This window comes from Neomonachus schauinslandi, chromosome X, assembly GCF_002201575.2.
Source record: "Neomonachus schauinslandi chromosome X, ASM220157v2, whole genome shotgun sequence".
Lineage (NCBI taxonomy): Eukaryota > Metazoa > Chordata > Mammalia > Carnivora > Phocidae > Neomonachus > Neomonachus schauinslandi.
This window is the reverse complement of record NC_058419.1, coordinates 116,449,472-116,465,718: the sequence shown is the minus strand read 5'-3', so window position 1 is coordinate 116,465,718 and position 16,247 is coordinate 116,449,472. Positions and strand designations below refer to the sequence as shown.

The 16,247-nt window shown below is 44.8% G+C and overlaps 1 protein-coding gene across 1 annotated transcript in view; it reads left to right on the top strand.

Moving 5' to 3' along the window:
* EGFL6 (EGF like domain multiple 6) overlaps window positions 1–16,247 on the top strand; it is a 61,888-nt gene that overhangs the window by 32,922 nt on the left and 12,719 nt on the right. Inside the window, exons 7-11 of the mRNA XM_044911634.1 lie at window positions 1,629–1,763; window positions 3,745–3,867; window positions 12,765–13,091; window positions 14,142–14,222; window positions 15,851–15,952. Coding sequence (XP_044767569.1) covers window positions 1,629–1,763; window positions 3,745–3,867; window positions 12,765–13,091; window positions 14,142–14,222; window positions 15,851–15,952 — 768 coding nt within the window. The remainder of the gene's footprint in view (window positions 1–1,628; window positions 1,764–3,744; window positions 3,868–12,764; window positions 13,092–14,141; window positions 14,223–15,850; window positions 15,953–16,247) is intronic.

Sequence of the window (16,247 nt, the reverse complement as noted above, 5' to 3'; positions counted from 1 at the left end):
AAGGCCCCAGCGCAGGCTGAGTTCAAGGAGCAGGTTAAGCATCTGTGCCCCTCTAGGAGACAGGGGAAGCTGCTTCCAAGTTTTCCTCCTGGGTCAAGGGCGCTGGGGATTTATGCACCAACTCCTGGTCTTTACTGACTGGGGGAGGGGCGCTGCTCTGGAACATTGACTCCCCGGCACACCCAGCCCAGCCCGGATGAGGGTCACAGGTGCAGCCTTAGGCAGGTACGGACACACTGAGTGCCAAGGGCGATGGGTGGGGCACCCCACGAGGCGCCCTCAGTGACTGATGCAACACTTTCGGCCTTAGTTCCCTGGTGGATCTGAATTATGTTCAGTAACCAAACTGTATATACTCATCCTTCTGTACTTATATGCAAGTGAGCACATAGCATTAATAAGGGATATCAAGCCAAATCAGAATGTTCAATGAGTTGTTAATCTTTTTTATTTAAATAAGCAAATATCTGTACAATTTAATATTCTTATTTACTGAAGTAGAACCATTCTCAGTGCTGGACGTTTATTTATCCCAAATGTGCATACCTTGATAAGCTGCATTTAGAAAGTTCAGCCAAATAGGTCCTAAATCAGTTAAATACTTTTAAAAAAATCCCTGTACAATTAAAATTTTGGCCCTGCTCTTTGAGAGTAATCAGATTTAATTAGATTCACAGGGTTTAGCATTCCTCGGTGAAATAAGATTTATATGACAAGGCTCATTCTTGACCAAACTGAAGTCAATTTTTACCCAGCTCTGATTTGAAAGGTGTCATTTTTATTGAAGGGAAAGATGATCTACACAAAAGTGGTCCCTGAAAAATTATTTTGGTCAACCCAACACGTATTTAGTATTTTAAGAATGCAAAGAGAACAATAAGCCAGCACCAACTTGCATTTTTAACCACAGATCCAAATTAACAACATAAAACATGTATTCGATTTATCATTTTAAAGTAAAAGCAGAGCCTGAGTCTGGATATTTGGGTCAGCATAGCTGCCAGCCCCTCAGTAACCTGACTCTCAAGGAAAGCAGGGAAGCCTCTCGTCTGCTCAAGTTGCATCACAACATCATTACACTTGACCCACAATTTATGTTTAAGTGCGGTTGTAGGAAACCACGTCTCTAGTATTTGGGTCAGTATCGTGGGAGCCTTGGGGGAGCTGACCGATGAAATAATTCTTCCGTAGAAGACAACATCGAAGGTGTGTATCCGGTTTGTTTAACGTGTAGTTACCTGACTCAGTTTTCAAAAGTTGTATACGCCATACAATACACATAGCCAGAGAAATATTAATTCCATCAACACGCATGTCATGTCTCTGTGCCAAGTGCCAGACATCCGCTCCCTGCCCCAGGAGAGACGGGGATGTGAGTAGTGACAAGACAGTGAGTTGATGTCTCGAAAACGATATGTACAACGTGACAGAAACACGTAAAGGAGGAGCTGTGAGTGTGCTGAGGGCATCTAGAACACTTCCCGGGGGGCGTGATGTGGGCAGCAGAATAATCAGAGTTTTCCACCAGAGAAACTGTGTATGTGTGCGTGCGCATGTGCGTGTGTGTGTGTTTTCGAGGGAGAGCGCTTTTCTTGCTATCACTGACACCTTTTGGTTCTACCTCCTAGACATCGACGAATGTGCCTCCGGTAAAGCTGTCTGCCCTTATAATCGAAGATGTGTGAACACGTTCGGCAGCTACTACTGCAAATGTCACGTTGGTTTCGAACTGAAATATGTCAGGGGCCGATATGACTGCGTAGGTAAGAGTGCATGGCACATTTTCCTTTTGCCCTCTCCCTGCCAAACCTGTAGGCTTTGTCTACACGTATTTGGATGTCAATTCAGTCTAGTAGTTGAACAATCTACTGTACTGACCACTTGGACAATACAGAAGAAGTCACTTTTTTTGTTTGTTTGTTTCTGGCTTTTAGGGAACTCTGGTGAGATGAATTAGGTGAAGCCAGGTCAGTAAAAGTTTAAAGTAAGGGGCTGTCGGGGATATAGTTTTGCTTTGTGGAAATACCTCAAATATCTTGAGATGATTTTTGTGGATTTGTTGAAAATTCGGTTGGTTTTCTTTTTAATGTTTGATTCCCTGGATACATATCTAAAAATGGGAACAATAAAGCACAAAAGGAAGAATAAAAAGGTCTGTTTGATCTTGATCTCACTGATCTGTTCATAACAGCGTCTTTCAGGGGAGGCTTTAGAAAAATGTGTGAGGGAGATGAAGGTGCATGCTCTTTCCTCGTTCGGCCCTGTCATGGTTCAAGGTCCAAATCCCCTAAAATATGCCCTTTCCAGGTCACCGAAGCTACTCTGATAAGATTCTGTGTCTCAGTATGAAATAAAATATTTTGGCCTTCAGTGAAGGGATTCCAAGCCTGAATGAGCAAGTGAAGGGGGGGTGTTTGGGAGCCCTGGGACGCATTCACATTGCCCTTGATGTAACGCAGGACGGGGCCTGCCCTACCGTGAAGGGAGATGCAGGCTCCCTGTAGATGCCTCTTCATGTAACGTGGAGCAAATGTGTGTACGATGGGGAACGGTAATGGGTTGGGGGGGAAGTAGGATTTCTTTCAACCCTCCATCCAGAGCATCCCAGGACATGTCCTGCGAAACCATGTTGTGGCAACAGTTGGTTCCAGGGTTTTGAACCATCTCGTGAAGCCTCCACAGCTCTTCACTCAGATCTTTCTAAACACAAAGGCTGGCCTACACGGGCTCATAAAATCCATGTTTCTCGTGGGCTCGGCCCCCAGGCCCTGCTACAGACCCATCGGGAGAAGAAGCCTGTTCGCTGATACCTAGGAGGTTCCACTGGACAGGGCGGGAATGCACATGGAGAGCTTCCAAGAGAAACACATCTTGTGATTCTAAGTGATTAAGATTAGCATCTGAGCTCCTTTGGTGGCTAAATTAAAAACAATGGACTATTTTGTGTGCGTATGTCTCTCAAAGCGTGGAGAGCGGGTGAGATGGAGAAGAGCTTCTGGCTAATGAACTTCTCACTAGGGTAGGATTCGGCAAACTTTCCTGGTCTCCATCCAGCAGACGAGCTCAGACCAGCCTGACCCTGCTCCTGGCAGCCTTTGAACAAAATGCTGATGAATTCAGATGATGTCAACGGTTCATAGCCCACCTTATCCTTTTTTTTTTTTTTTAGAGATTTTTATTTATTTCAGAGAGAAAGAGCACAAGCTGGGGAGACAGGCAGAGGGAGAGGGAGAAGCAGAGTCCCCACCGAACAGGGAACCAGATGTCGGGCTCGATCCCAGGACCCCGAGATCATGACCCAAGCCGAAGGCAGATGCTTAACTGACTGAGCCACCCAGGCGCCCCCTTATCTTTTGTTGGTTAGGAGTCCCAAGCCCTTCCACGTGTAGAATTTATTTTCTGGTACTGTTATTTAGTTCTGAATTAGACGGATGAAAAAGTTAAGAAAAAACCCTGAACGTCTTACAGATTTCAGTAGTGTTGATGAATAGTCGAGATGCCATGGGGGCGGCGGGCTGCGGGAGCCCCCAGCTCTCCGTGTGCTGGTGTCAGGCAAAGGCTGGGCTCTGGGCCAAGGCGTCGGGCGTGTTGAACACCTCTCCCTTCTCAGGCCCCACTCGGTTTGTTTGGCAGTGTTGAGTGGTCGGCCCTGGAGTTGCCCAAGTGGTAGTCTTATAGTAAGGGATAGTCTTTTAGCAAGCCCTGCTGCCACAAAGTTGTTCACGGGAATGTTCACATTTTTAGATATAAATGAATGTGCCGTGAATACCCATACGTGCAGCCTCCACGCCAATTGCCTCAATACCCAAGGATCCTTCAAGTGTAAATGCAAGCAGGGATATAAAGGCAATGGACTTCAGTGTTCTGGTAAGTAGCATTTGCTCATGGCGTCTTAGCTATTCTCACTAAAGCGTTCTCTCCATATCTCCTTCCTTCCTCCCTTCATTTCTCTCCCTGTGTCTGTCTTTCTCTGTCTGCATACATGTGTGATAGTGTGTGCATGCAGTATTCGAGAATTTTCACTCTGCCTCAGTCTTGTCTTTTCTGCTAATCGGACTACATCTTCATTACTCACTGAACTTGTGGGCACTAAGCTTAAAGACCAGCAAAGATTCTGGATATTTCTCTGGTCACAACTTACTTTCAAATACTGAAAATAAGCTTTAAGGACAAATGGCGCTCTGCAGATGTTATCTGTCAGGATGGGGTAGGTTATGGTGGCAGTAACAAGCAATCCTAAAGCATCAGTGCCTTAGAACCACAAACTTTTTAACCAAACTTCCTCCAGAATACACAACCAAAAGAAAGTATGATGAAGCTAACGTCACTTTATCTGTCATCCTCAAACCTACATTCACATTTTTTTAAAGATTTTATTTATCTATTTGAGAGAGCACGAGCAGGGGGAGGGGCAGAGGCAGAGGGAGAAGCCGGCTTCCCGCTGAGCGAGGAGCCCGACGCGGGGCTCCATCCCAGGACCCCAGGATCATGACCCGAGCAGGTTTATCTGGCTGCTCTTGTCCCTTTTATTATTTTTTTAAAGATTTTATTTATTTGACAGAGAGAGACACAGCGAGAGAGGGAACCCAAGCAGGGGGAGTGGGAGAGGGAGAAGCAGGCTTCCTGTTGAGCAGGGAGCCCGATGTGGGGCTCGATCCCAGGGCCCCAGGATCATGACCTGAGCTGAAGGCAGACGCTTAACAACTGAGCCACCCAGGTGCCCCTAGATTTGTTTTTTTCTTTTTAAGATTTTTTTTATTTGACATTTTAATATTTTATTTATTTTTAAGATTTTCTTTATAGCAAGAGCAGGAACACAAGCAGGGGGAGTGGGAGAGAGAGAAGCAGGCTTCCCGTGGAGCAGGGAGCCCGATGCGGGGCTCGATCCCAGGACCCTGGGATCATGGCCTGAGCCGAAGGCAGATGCTTAACGACTGAGCCACCCCGGTGCCCCTGCTCTTGTCCCTTTTAGCACTGACTCATCGTGTGCCTGGATTTGTTCACTGACCCGACTCCACTCTCCTGTGGACCCCTTAGCAGAGTCCCCCCGTCTTCCAACACGTATGGCTGCAGGTTGTGCCTTGACCTGTCATGTGCCCTTGGGCAGCCAGTGCTCCTGACGACACAGCAGAGCAAAAACAGAGTGTCCACTCCATGACAGACATTGAGCAGCGGAGGCGTAAAGGTTCACAGTACCCTGTGGGCTGTGGTTGAGTGCCACTGGACGAGAGTGTGTAGAGAAGGAAGAGGAGTCAGGAAATCACATTCTCTGAGGAATGCCAGAAGAACTGGGCAGCATTTCGTCTGGAAGAAACAGTGTGGAAAAGTATAAATGGTGCCTATAGATCTTTGAAGGACTGTGAAATAAAAGTGACTTCCCAGGGGCGCCTGGGTGGCTCAGTCATTAAGCGTCTGCCTTCGGCTCAGGTCAGGATCCTGGGGTCCTGGGATCAAGACCCGAGTCAGGCTCCCTGCTCCGCGGGAAGCCTGCTTCTCCCTCTCCCACTCCCCCCGGTTGTGTTCCCTCTCTCGCTGTGTCTCTCTCTGTCAAATAAATTAATAAAATCTTTAAAAAAAAAAAAAGTGACTTCCCAAAGCAGACTAGGAGCAAGGTGGAGTCTACATTCTCTCTTACGAATGACGGCCAGGTATCTGAGAGTGGACCCTGGAGCCCTGCCAAGGGGCACATTCCACCACACAGCCTTCCAGGCCTGGCTCTTTACTCTTGGCCCTTGGCAGGATTCCTGCCTTGGGCTAGAGGTGGGATTACAGAGCCACTCAGCCTCCAGCAACTCGATGCTGTGGTGTCTATCCCTCTGTGCACAGTGTGCTCATGATCTCCTTCCGGAACTTCATTCAAAGACAGAGAGAGAGAGATTGGCTGACTGTGCAGGGCTGTACATGGGTGGATCGGGAGGAGGGATGCGTAATGTGGAGAGGCCCCCAGAGAGGAAACAGTAAATCATCGTTCTGTGTTGGATGATGGTCAAGGGCTCCTTCACGCCACCAAACGTGAACATGTATATTCCAGCCTCACTTGTCTTGGGCCGTTTGGGGTAATGGTCAACAGCTGAGGCTCAGGACCTAGGAAAGCCTGAATCTGAATCTGAGCTCTGGCCCCTCCTGGCTGTGACCTTTAGTAAGTTGTCTTAACCTCTCTAAACTCAGTTTCCTCCTGTGCAGCGTGTGACGAGCCAGGCCTCAGTCTCTGGACGCTCCCTAGTTTCAGCAAGGCAGGGTGGACAGTTCCATGCGGATCCTTAGCCCCAGTGCCGTGGGCTCCCTGCACGTGGCCCTGCGCTTTCTCTAGAGTACTGCTCAGCCCCTTTGCAAGGGCATCCTTCAACCAGTGGGCACCAGGGGTCTGGATAAATACCCCAGATCGTCGCAGGATGGGACAGTTCTGAGCTGTGTTCTACATTGGCCCCCAGATGTCCCCAGCAGGACTGAGCCCCTTACCGACGGTGATTTCCTGACCATTGAGGCACCATCTTTAGCTTTTCCCCCCCTCCCTGTCTTGCTCTCCTCCTTCCCCCACGCCTGCCTCCTGGGATCACCTCCCAAATAAACCCCCTGCACCCAAGCCCTTGTTTCAGGTTCTCCTTGGGGGAACGCTCATTAAGACAGGTACCTCTCAAGTGCATTGCGAGATTCGAATTGAGGTAATATAGGTAGAGACCTTAGTTCACCTGAGCACATAGTAGATGCTCAACAAAGTTAGTTATGGTTATTGATATTCATGCCATTTCAAAGAGCTGTGTGCTAAGGGCCAGCTACTCTGTAATCTGAAATTCTGTGAAGGTAGATGCACAAATGCTGTGCATACAAAAGCCTCAGGAAAACACTTGTCTCAGAAAGCGAGCAACTCACCTCTGCATACCCACCCCTGGCCCCAAGCCTAAGAATCAAAGCAAGAACTGCCCAGAATAAACCTGGAGTCATCTTCCTTCCTGATCATTGAACCCCCTTGAAACCACAACGTGTTATTTTTTTTAAGATTTTATTTTATTTATTTATTTATTTATTTATTTTAGAGAGTGTGTGAGCTGGCTGAGGGAAAGAGGGAGAGGGAGAGAGAGAGAATCTCAAGCAGACTCCCCTGCTGAGCATGGAGCCCAACGTGGGGTTCAGTCTCCTGACGCTGAGCTCATGACCTGAGCTAAAATCAAGAGTCAGATGCTTAACTGACTGAGCCACCCAGGCGCCCCCACAATGTGTTATTCATGTCCAAATGAAGGCAACGTCCCTAAGCATGCAGCACGATAGCTCTTTGTAGCCCACATTTTCTATATTGTCCCGCAGCATTTTGGAATTATAAATCCCACATCAACACAAACATTTCTTATGTCAAGAAGACTTCTGTTTTTCTTTGACCCTCCAGCTTTAGGCATATTCTTGGGTAAAACAAATTTTTCTTTATTCTTTGAAACCTCAAATTCCTCACAATGTTCTGTTTGATACCTTGAAACCATTCATTTTGTTACTACCCATTCTGCAGCTGAATTTTTTTTTTCATCTCTCACCAGAGTGTTTAAGAGAAAACTGTGTTTGGGTCGTTCACTGTATATTTGTCCAGCCCTTTCCATTCTGCTTTGATTCTTTGTAAAATAGATAGCCATGTCTCTGTTGAAAATTGATCTTAACAGGCTCTTTTTTTTTTTTTTTTAAAGATTTTATTTATTTATTAGAGAGAGAGAGAGAGAGCGAGAGCAGGAACACAAGCGGGGGAGTGGGAGAGGGAGAAGCAGGCCTCCCGTGGAGCAGGGAGCCCAATGCGGAGCTCGATCCCAGGACCCTGGGATCATGACCCGAGACGAAGGCAGACGCTTAACGACTGAGCCACCCAGGCGCCCCCCGATCTTAACAGGCTCTTAACCACACTGCTTAAAGGACGGCCCCAAATTCACTCTTATGTGCGCGGGAAAGTCATGCAAACAAAATTGAGAATCCCATCCAATTAGCATGCAGCATTATAAAATGTTACATTGTAAAATACATTTGTATGCGCATGAATTACTGTTACATAATATACAGCACTGATATAGCAACTTTTATTATGAGTTCATTGTTTTTGCAAAAGTCCAGACTCTATGTTGCAATACAGAAAAGGAGTTAGGGGGCTCCTGGATGGCTCAGTCAGTTAAGCGTCTGATTCTTGATTTCATGATCTCAGGGTCGTGAGATCGCGCCTGGTATCAGCCTCCATGGAGCCTGCTTCAGATTCTCTCTCTCCCTCTCTTCCTCCCCCGTCCCCAAGGAAAAAAAAAAGAGGAGTTAGTGGATTATCCTTATGCTCATACGTACCCAGAGGAAGGAGTACCCTAAATGTAGACATGTATGGTTTTTTCCTGGTCGAATATATGTGAGTATTGGTAATACACTGTCAGATAATTTGGTCTTAATTTGACAGTAGCTCTACTCATTGTAAGCAAATGAAAACTTCAATATCACCCAACTTGGGCAGTAAGTCAATTTAGGAATGGAAACGATGTCATTTTGTTACCAGGAGCATGGCTTCTTGGCTTGACTATTGGCTCCCTGGCCTACTACCTGTGGGCTGTCAACAAACTCGATTTAAACTCTAGTGCTTCAGTTTCCACATCTGCAAAATAAAGATAATGGTATCTGGCCCTTAATATTCTTTTGATGATGACATGAAATAATCCCAACAAAATAAATAAATGTCCATATAAAGGGTTTAGTTCCAGCCAAGATTATGTTAAATGCTCGATGATCGTGCACTAGTCCTAGGACGGGTAGTGGCAAAGGCTTCTTTACCAGAATTCAACAATTGTTCCCCTTAAAAGCAGTTTCCTTGGTCATTAGAAATGTGCTTCTGATTTAATTCCATTTATAGACCACATATTCAAGATCACAGGCGTTGCTACAATGGGCCATTCCAACTTGCTTCTTTCGATCACAGTATACACATTAGAAGTTCGGAGGTATGGCCTGGAAAAAATATCTTTTTAACTCAGTAAAAGATTTTAAACATTCTGGTGGTGAATTTTAAAAAATAATAGCAAACAGGAGCACCTGGGTGGCTCAGTTGGTTAAACATCTGACTCTTGGTTTCGGTTCAGGTCATGAACTCAGGGTTGTAGGATCGAGTCCCTCATTGGGTTCTGTGCTCAGCACGGGGTCTGCCTCAGATTCTCTCTCCCTCTCCCTCTCTCTCTCTCTCAAATAAATAAATAAATAAAAATATTTTTAAAAATAAACAATAAATAAATAAAATACTTTTTAAAATAATAAATAAATAAATAAATACATGCATGGAAATAGGCCAAATATATGTCAGGCACTAATCTTTTGACATGTATTTGCTCATTTAAACCTCATAAAAACCCTATTCTTATCCCAGCTTTACAAATGGGCAAACTGAGGCAGAGGAGTTAAGTATTAGTTTGGGATAAATGCCCAGAGAAGGCAGGAGCTAGGAGTCAAACCAAGGGAACTGGGCTCTGGGGCTGTGTGCTCAAACACAGGCTAGGTGTGTCCATGACCGGTGGCTACTCCTTGGAGATGGAGACCTCTTGTGGGCCCTTTCGCAACAAACAGCCGTGGCTCAGCCTTTCTGCCATCCTAGCCCCGCCCTGTTTCCTGGGTCCCATGGTACAGTACCTTCCTCACCCATGATTAAGCCTCTCCTCCCAGCACTGTGTGCAAAGTTCAGACGAGAGGAACGTTTCTCCTGCTAGGCTATTAGAGATCATCTGATGAACCAAGCCCAGGTGAATGAAATGTCAGAGTCCTGTTCCTCTTGGGAAAGGTGTTCTCACATCATAGTGATCTTCTCTAAAGCTAAGATTTTCAGGTAGACAGAAGTTTTTGACAAAGTGGATATTTGGAGAACTCTCAAATCTCTCCCAAGAGAAATTGTCAACTTCATTTACAGAAGACTGGCCTGTGATTCTGAAAACTCTGGAATTCCCTGTTTTTAGGTCAGCGATCCCCAAATGTGCCAATGACCCTCCTACTGTAACTACTCCCACGTGTTTATATTCTCACAAAGATGATGCATTAATCAAGAAATGTTTAAGAGGAACAATCACCAGTTAAGTTTGAAACAGCAATATCTAATTTTAGTATATGTACTGCCCAAAGCGAGCACTGAAACAGCAATATCTAGATAAAGCCACATCTATCCATTCATAGTCATGCACATGCCTAGCTTTTATCCCTTGCCCCAGCTCTTTTTACATACTAAAGCAGTGAAATTGTTGACACCACAAAGGTTGTGATGGTTTGATTTTTTTTTTTTTTCAATTGGAAAAAATCGAAACTTCAAAGCAGAAACTGAAAGCAGATGTTTAGGTTTGCCTGATGTGGGTTGAAACCCTCTTCCCATTATTTAGTAAAAGTCCTTAGTTTTAGGTTACTGATTGCATGAAGGAAATTTCCAGAGAATGGGTGTTTCCTGTTAATTTTTCATGTGAGGTCTTGGGAAAAGACTCAGGGAACCGTTGACAAAATTACACAGTGGGACCTCCAGAGGAAGGTCCATATGATCAGCACCTTACAATCAAAACTTAACATGCAGCCTCTTGCAAAGAAGCTAAAACAGGCCATCGGAAGGTCAGGAAAATGAGTAATGATGCATTACTTGTATTACTAGTAGTTGGTTTCCAACCAATAACTACAGACTGTCACACTGATAAACAGCTAGAACATTTTGTTGAAAAAGGAAATGCAGCTCTTGCCATAACAGCTTTAGATTGATTTCAAAGTAAAAGCAATGTGTTAATTAGGACCATATATATTTTCAAAGCATTGTTCCTTCTTCTTTTGATTATCCCAAATATTGGAGACTTCTTCTCGTTTATTTTTCTACCACTTTGGTACAGATTGAATCAGCCAAATGATGGAGAAGGAACTGAGTGGGAGAAGAGATTAGAAAATTGCCAAGAAAAATATTCTAATAAAATCCCAATCCAGTTTATTTTTCTAGCATTGTTTATAGGCACTGAACTTAATGTCTACTCCCTTATTTCATTTTCCTATAAACTATGTCCAAGTAGTAGAATTGAGTGAATTGGTTCAGGTGTTATTAGACCCTTTCTTGCCTAGTCTTAGACTGGCACATGCCTAGATATTTTATAAAAAGAAAATATATCTGATTTTAAAGATCAGTGTTTTTAATTCTTTAAAAATTACCTTTTTTGGGCACCTGGGTGGCTCAGTTGGTTAAGCGTCTGACTTCAGCTCAGGTCATGATCCCAGGGTTCTGGGATCGAGCCCCACACGGGGCTCCTTGCTCGGCGGGTAGCCTGCTTCTTCCTCTGCCTGCCACTCCCCCTGCTTGTGCTCTCTCCCTTTGTCAAATAAATAAATAAAATCTTTTAAAAAAATAAAATAAAAATTACTTTTTTTATATCAGTTGGATATTCTTAATTATCATGAGTAGATCCCTGGAAAAAGGGCATGTATCTTTGGACTCTAGATCTCAAGGAATTTGAACCAGTCTGTAGAAAAGTAACCCTTAACCCTAAAGCAGGAATAAACCTGCCATGGAAATAGGACTGGAAAAGGAGTCATTCATCTTCTTGACCCTCAAATTCTAACTTTGCCCCTGGTAGCTGAGTGACTTTAGGCAAGTGACTCAACATTACCCAGTTGTCTCATCTACAAAACACAGGTGTTGGGCTAAATGACCATTCTTCTACCTCTTGCGTTCTTCCACACAAACATATTCTGCCCCCACCCCAGGGACATTGGTCCATGGGGGGTAAGAGGAATCAACCCGGAAGTGTGTTATTTTATTATATATATATATTTTTTTTTATTAGAAGATTTTATTTATTTGAGAGAGAGTGAGAGAACACGAGCAGTGGGGAGGGGTCAAGGGAGAGGGAGAAGCAGACTCCCCGCTGAGCAGAGGGCCCGACACAGGGCTCAATCCGAGGACCCCCGGTTCATGACCTGAGCCGAAGGCAGATGCTTAACCGACTGAGCCACCCAGGCGCCCTATTTTATATTTTTTAGAAGTGCATTTCTAAAAGCAATTTAATTTAGTGGTGAGCAATAAAAAATGAGTATAAGATAGTAAATACAGAAGCCTCTCTAAATATTCAATAAGTAAAATCATTTAGTTTTAGATAGTAGTTGATTGAGGTGAAGACATTCAAAAGGGAGAGAGAACAGGGAAGAAAAATTGTATACATTGAACCATAAATCACCATTTTTGTAGGTTATAAGTGACCCATTATTGGCAATTTATATGGTTCAACCTAGCGCTATGGTTGTAATCTTAGAACGTCAAATTTGGACAAATCAGTAGGTTGTCCGGACAACACCAGCTTTGAAGAACAACGGTATGAATGCAGAAAGAGTAGAGGACCCTGGAAAATCCATCACTGTGGGGTCTGTAGCCCACCTTGGGAGGAGCAGCTATTTATTTCATTGTAGTAATTTCTGACGCAAGACAGAAGTGTGTCCTCTAATGAAAGGTAGCTCAGATACTACCATAACATTGGAACTGCTTTAAATGGATGCAAATACAGTTCTTCCTAAAATATCAAGTGGTAGTGGGGAGTTTGGCTGGCTCAGTTGGTAAAACATGTGGCTCTTGATCTTAGGGTCGTGAGTTCAAGCCCCATGTTGGGCGTGGAGCCTACTGCAAAAACAATTAAAATATCGGGTGGTAGAGCCTCGAGTGGGTTGATTCTGGAAGCATTTGTTACTGCACTTTAAATGCTCCATTTTTCATGAGTGACCTAATTAATGGCCAATGTGAAACGTCCCACCTTTATTGTTTATTTTAGTTATCCCTGAAAATTCTGTGAAGGAAGTCCTCAGAGCACGTAGTGTCATCAAAGACAGAATCAAGAAGTTGCTGGCTCACAAAAACAGCATGAAAAAGAAGGTAAAAATTAAAAATGTCATCACAGAACCTTCTGGAACTCCTGCCCCTAAGGTTAACTTGCGGCCCCTCAACTCTGAAGAGACTGTTTCCAGAGCTAGGAACTCTAAAGGAGGAAAGAAACAGAATGAAGAGAGAAAGAAAGAGGGGCTTGAGGAAGAGGAAAAAAATGAGAAAGCCCTGAAAAACCACGTGGAGTGGGAGCAAAGCCTTCGAGGAGATGTGTTCTGTGAGTAAAACTTTTGTTAGTTTACACATTTTATGAAAAATGAATTGTGACTTCTCCTGGCAAGTGAAAGAAGACAGCTTCGTGCCTGAAGCAAAATTAGGTTCGGTGCTGATCCTTAAGAAGCAGGGTTGTCTGTAAGGTGTGGAAATCAACATCTGCCGATCCCAAATCAAATTTGCTGCTGTAGGAAACAAGGAGGATAAGAACTTTCCCCTTCCCCCCCCAGGGGGGCTGTTCCTATTTGATGCAGACCCTCTTTCTGCTCCCCACCAAGCACACTTGCTTGCCCTACAAGCATAGTGGTCTGGCTGCCTGGCTGTCCACGCAGCGCACCCCCAAACCAGAGAGCCCCCGGATCCAGGTGGATCTGCCAACCGCTGCGTATTTACTTCCTAAAGGCACTTTTGACAGGCCCACTCATTGCAAGGGGGATTTCACAGTTCTGTGGCTACAATTTAAAAAGCCCAAATGACAGTTGTAGGGAGGAACATTCTATAGAAGAGCTTAAGTTTTCTCCATGTACTGGATGACTGCCCTCACTGGTCGCTCTGTGGAACCCCACCATAAGTCTCAGCCCTTCCAGGGCGGTTTCCTTATTAATCCCCCCACATCCCCACGCTGAGACTTTGTATTTCTTTCTTGCTAGGCATTTGTTGCTGCTCTGTTTTTGGCCTTGTCTGTCCTTGGTTCCATGGCTGTTAGATTTAACCAAATGAAAAGTACACCCACGCCCACCTATCCAAGAACTACCATATCAATGACATTGTCTCCTCTAATAGAGAGTGAAAATCTCAAGACAGTATATTTCCAAAGCCTGATGAGAAGCGACCTGTTACTAGTGTAGATGCTTGGGACATCTTTGGAAAACAATGTTCTAGACGAGGAAAGTGGAACCAACGTGAATGGTTTGGGAATGTTAAGGAAACTCTGCTCTAACATACTCTATAATTAGAATACATGATAAAACTCTTTGTTCAGTCATTCATTCATTTCCTTCTTAGCATGTGAAGGTTCAGGGTTTTTCTTAACTGATCAAGTGTTCTTTATTAGCCCCTAAGGTGAATGAAGCAGCTGAATTGGGTCTGGGTCTGGTCCACGGAAAACCTGTAACATCCAGATTTGAACACAAAGGTAAATAATACTTTCTCTCAAGTGTATGCTCTTTGATAATGTCCCATATCATTTTAATGTCTTCGTACGATGAGGTGATTGTTTATGAATCACTGCTTCATTCCTAAACAGCCAAGGGAAGAATCCGAACATCTTGACCCACGGTGTCAGTAAGCCTTTACATGGTTAATACCATGGTAACAATATAGGAAGGCTGTCTTGTCTCCATTACTCCTGCCTGACACCTGGAGTGATGGGTCAAGGCAGATAGTATATATTTGAAGATGGGAGAAAATGACACAATTGCTTCGACTGCAACACGGGAGGGCCCACAACATGGACATTACCACGTACTGAATTCTGGACCCAAGGTCCAGTGTCCATCACTCATTGCCACAATAGTGCTGCGTAATCAACAACCGCACACCCTCCATGGCCTGCAGCAATAAATATTCATTTTTGTTTATGAGTCTGTGGGTCAGCTGGGTAGTTCTGCTGACCTGGGCTGGTCTGAGTGGGGCTTACCCATGTGTCTGCAGTCAGCCGTGGGCCGACTCAGTGACGTGGCTGATCTTAGCTGTGCTCTCTCACGTACCTGAGGCCTCAACTGAGACAACAGGGCTGACTCAGCTCTACTCCAGGTGGTGTCTCATCCTCCAGCAGGCCAGCCAAGCTAGTTTTCATGAAGCAGTGGCAGGGTTCCAAGGAATCAAGTGGAAGCACACAGGCCTTTTGAGGTCTAGGCTCAGGACTGGCTCAGCTCACTTCTGTGTTCTATTGTCCAAGGAAAGTTACGAGGCCGGGCAGACTTCAGTGCTGGGGATGGTGCTACAAAGTTATATTGTGAAGAACACGGATACAGGAAGTCATTGTTTTAAGGTCATAACAGATTTTGTCCAGAAGGACTTCACAGGTTTAAATTGAAACAGAGTATCTGGTTTGACACTGTCCTTAAGGCCATTTCGTTTGCCATGATCTGTACTCCACGCGGTTGTTCTGACTTTGTTAAATTAATATTTGTTAAGTAGAGCCCCCCAGTGCCAGATGGTTCAACAAAAGACCACAAGGGAAATTGAAATGGAGAAGTTTATTACTCACAGGTCCTGGAAGATCATGGCACACATCAAGGGCCACACGGGGAAGTCGAGGCAGGGTGCTTAAAGAGAGAGAGACAGGACCTGGGGCACATGCCCTTATTAGTGTTCCTATGCGGAGTACTTTGGGGTTCCCCGGGCTGAAGCTGGATTGGTCAACTCAAACCAGGAAGGTCAGGATGTTGTTGAGCTCCAAGGGAGTCTTATCTAAGGAGTGCATCCTTAGGGTCCCCTAAAAGGATGGCCCTGGGAGACAGGGGGGACTGTTGATCACAAGAGCTGTTGGGAAGTCACATCAAGAACTTACATTTCCTTGTGACTCGGCAGGCTGCTCTAGATCTATGGCTGGCACTTGCATGAGGGATGAAGGTCAGTTTTAGGCTCCTGTAGGCTGTTTGGCCAAACAAAATGGTTGCCGAGGCAGCAACACCGTGGAGTAGCTTAGCTCAGTGCTCAACAGCAACTGAAAACATGACGTGGCCTTCCAAAGCTCCAAATGTTAGGCGTGTTTCTAATACTCTTAATGATTATGAAATGTACCCTTTTTCTTAGCAGATTTAAATATCTCAGTTGACTGCAGCTTTGACCATGGGGTCTGTGACTGGAAACAGGATATAGAGGATGACTTTGACTGGAATCCTGCTGACCGAGATAATGGTATTTAGATTTTATCTTTTGTGTTCTGTGGTATGACACACGTAAAGAAGGCTCTCCAGTGATGTGGGGTTATTATTCTTCTCACTTGTTAGGTCAGGGTTGTTTGTCATGTTTGGAAACTTTTAGACCTTCCTGAAATCTCCCCTGACGAATGGCTAAGTTGGTTCAGCATATATGCTCCGCCTTATCCCTCCTACCCCCACCCACCCACACCCAGGATGTTCCAGCAAAACTCCCATAGTCGTTCCTGCTGCTGAGAGAGAGATGTTGGAATTCATGTACATTTTTTTTTTTT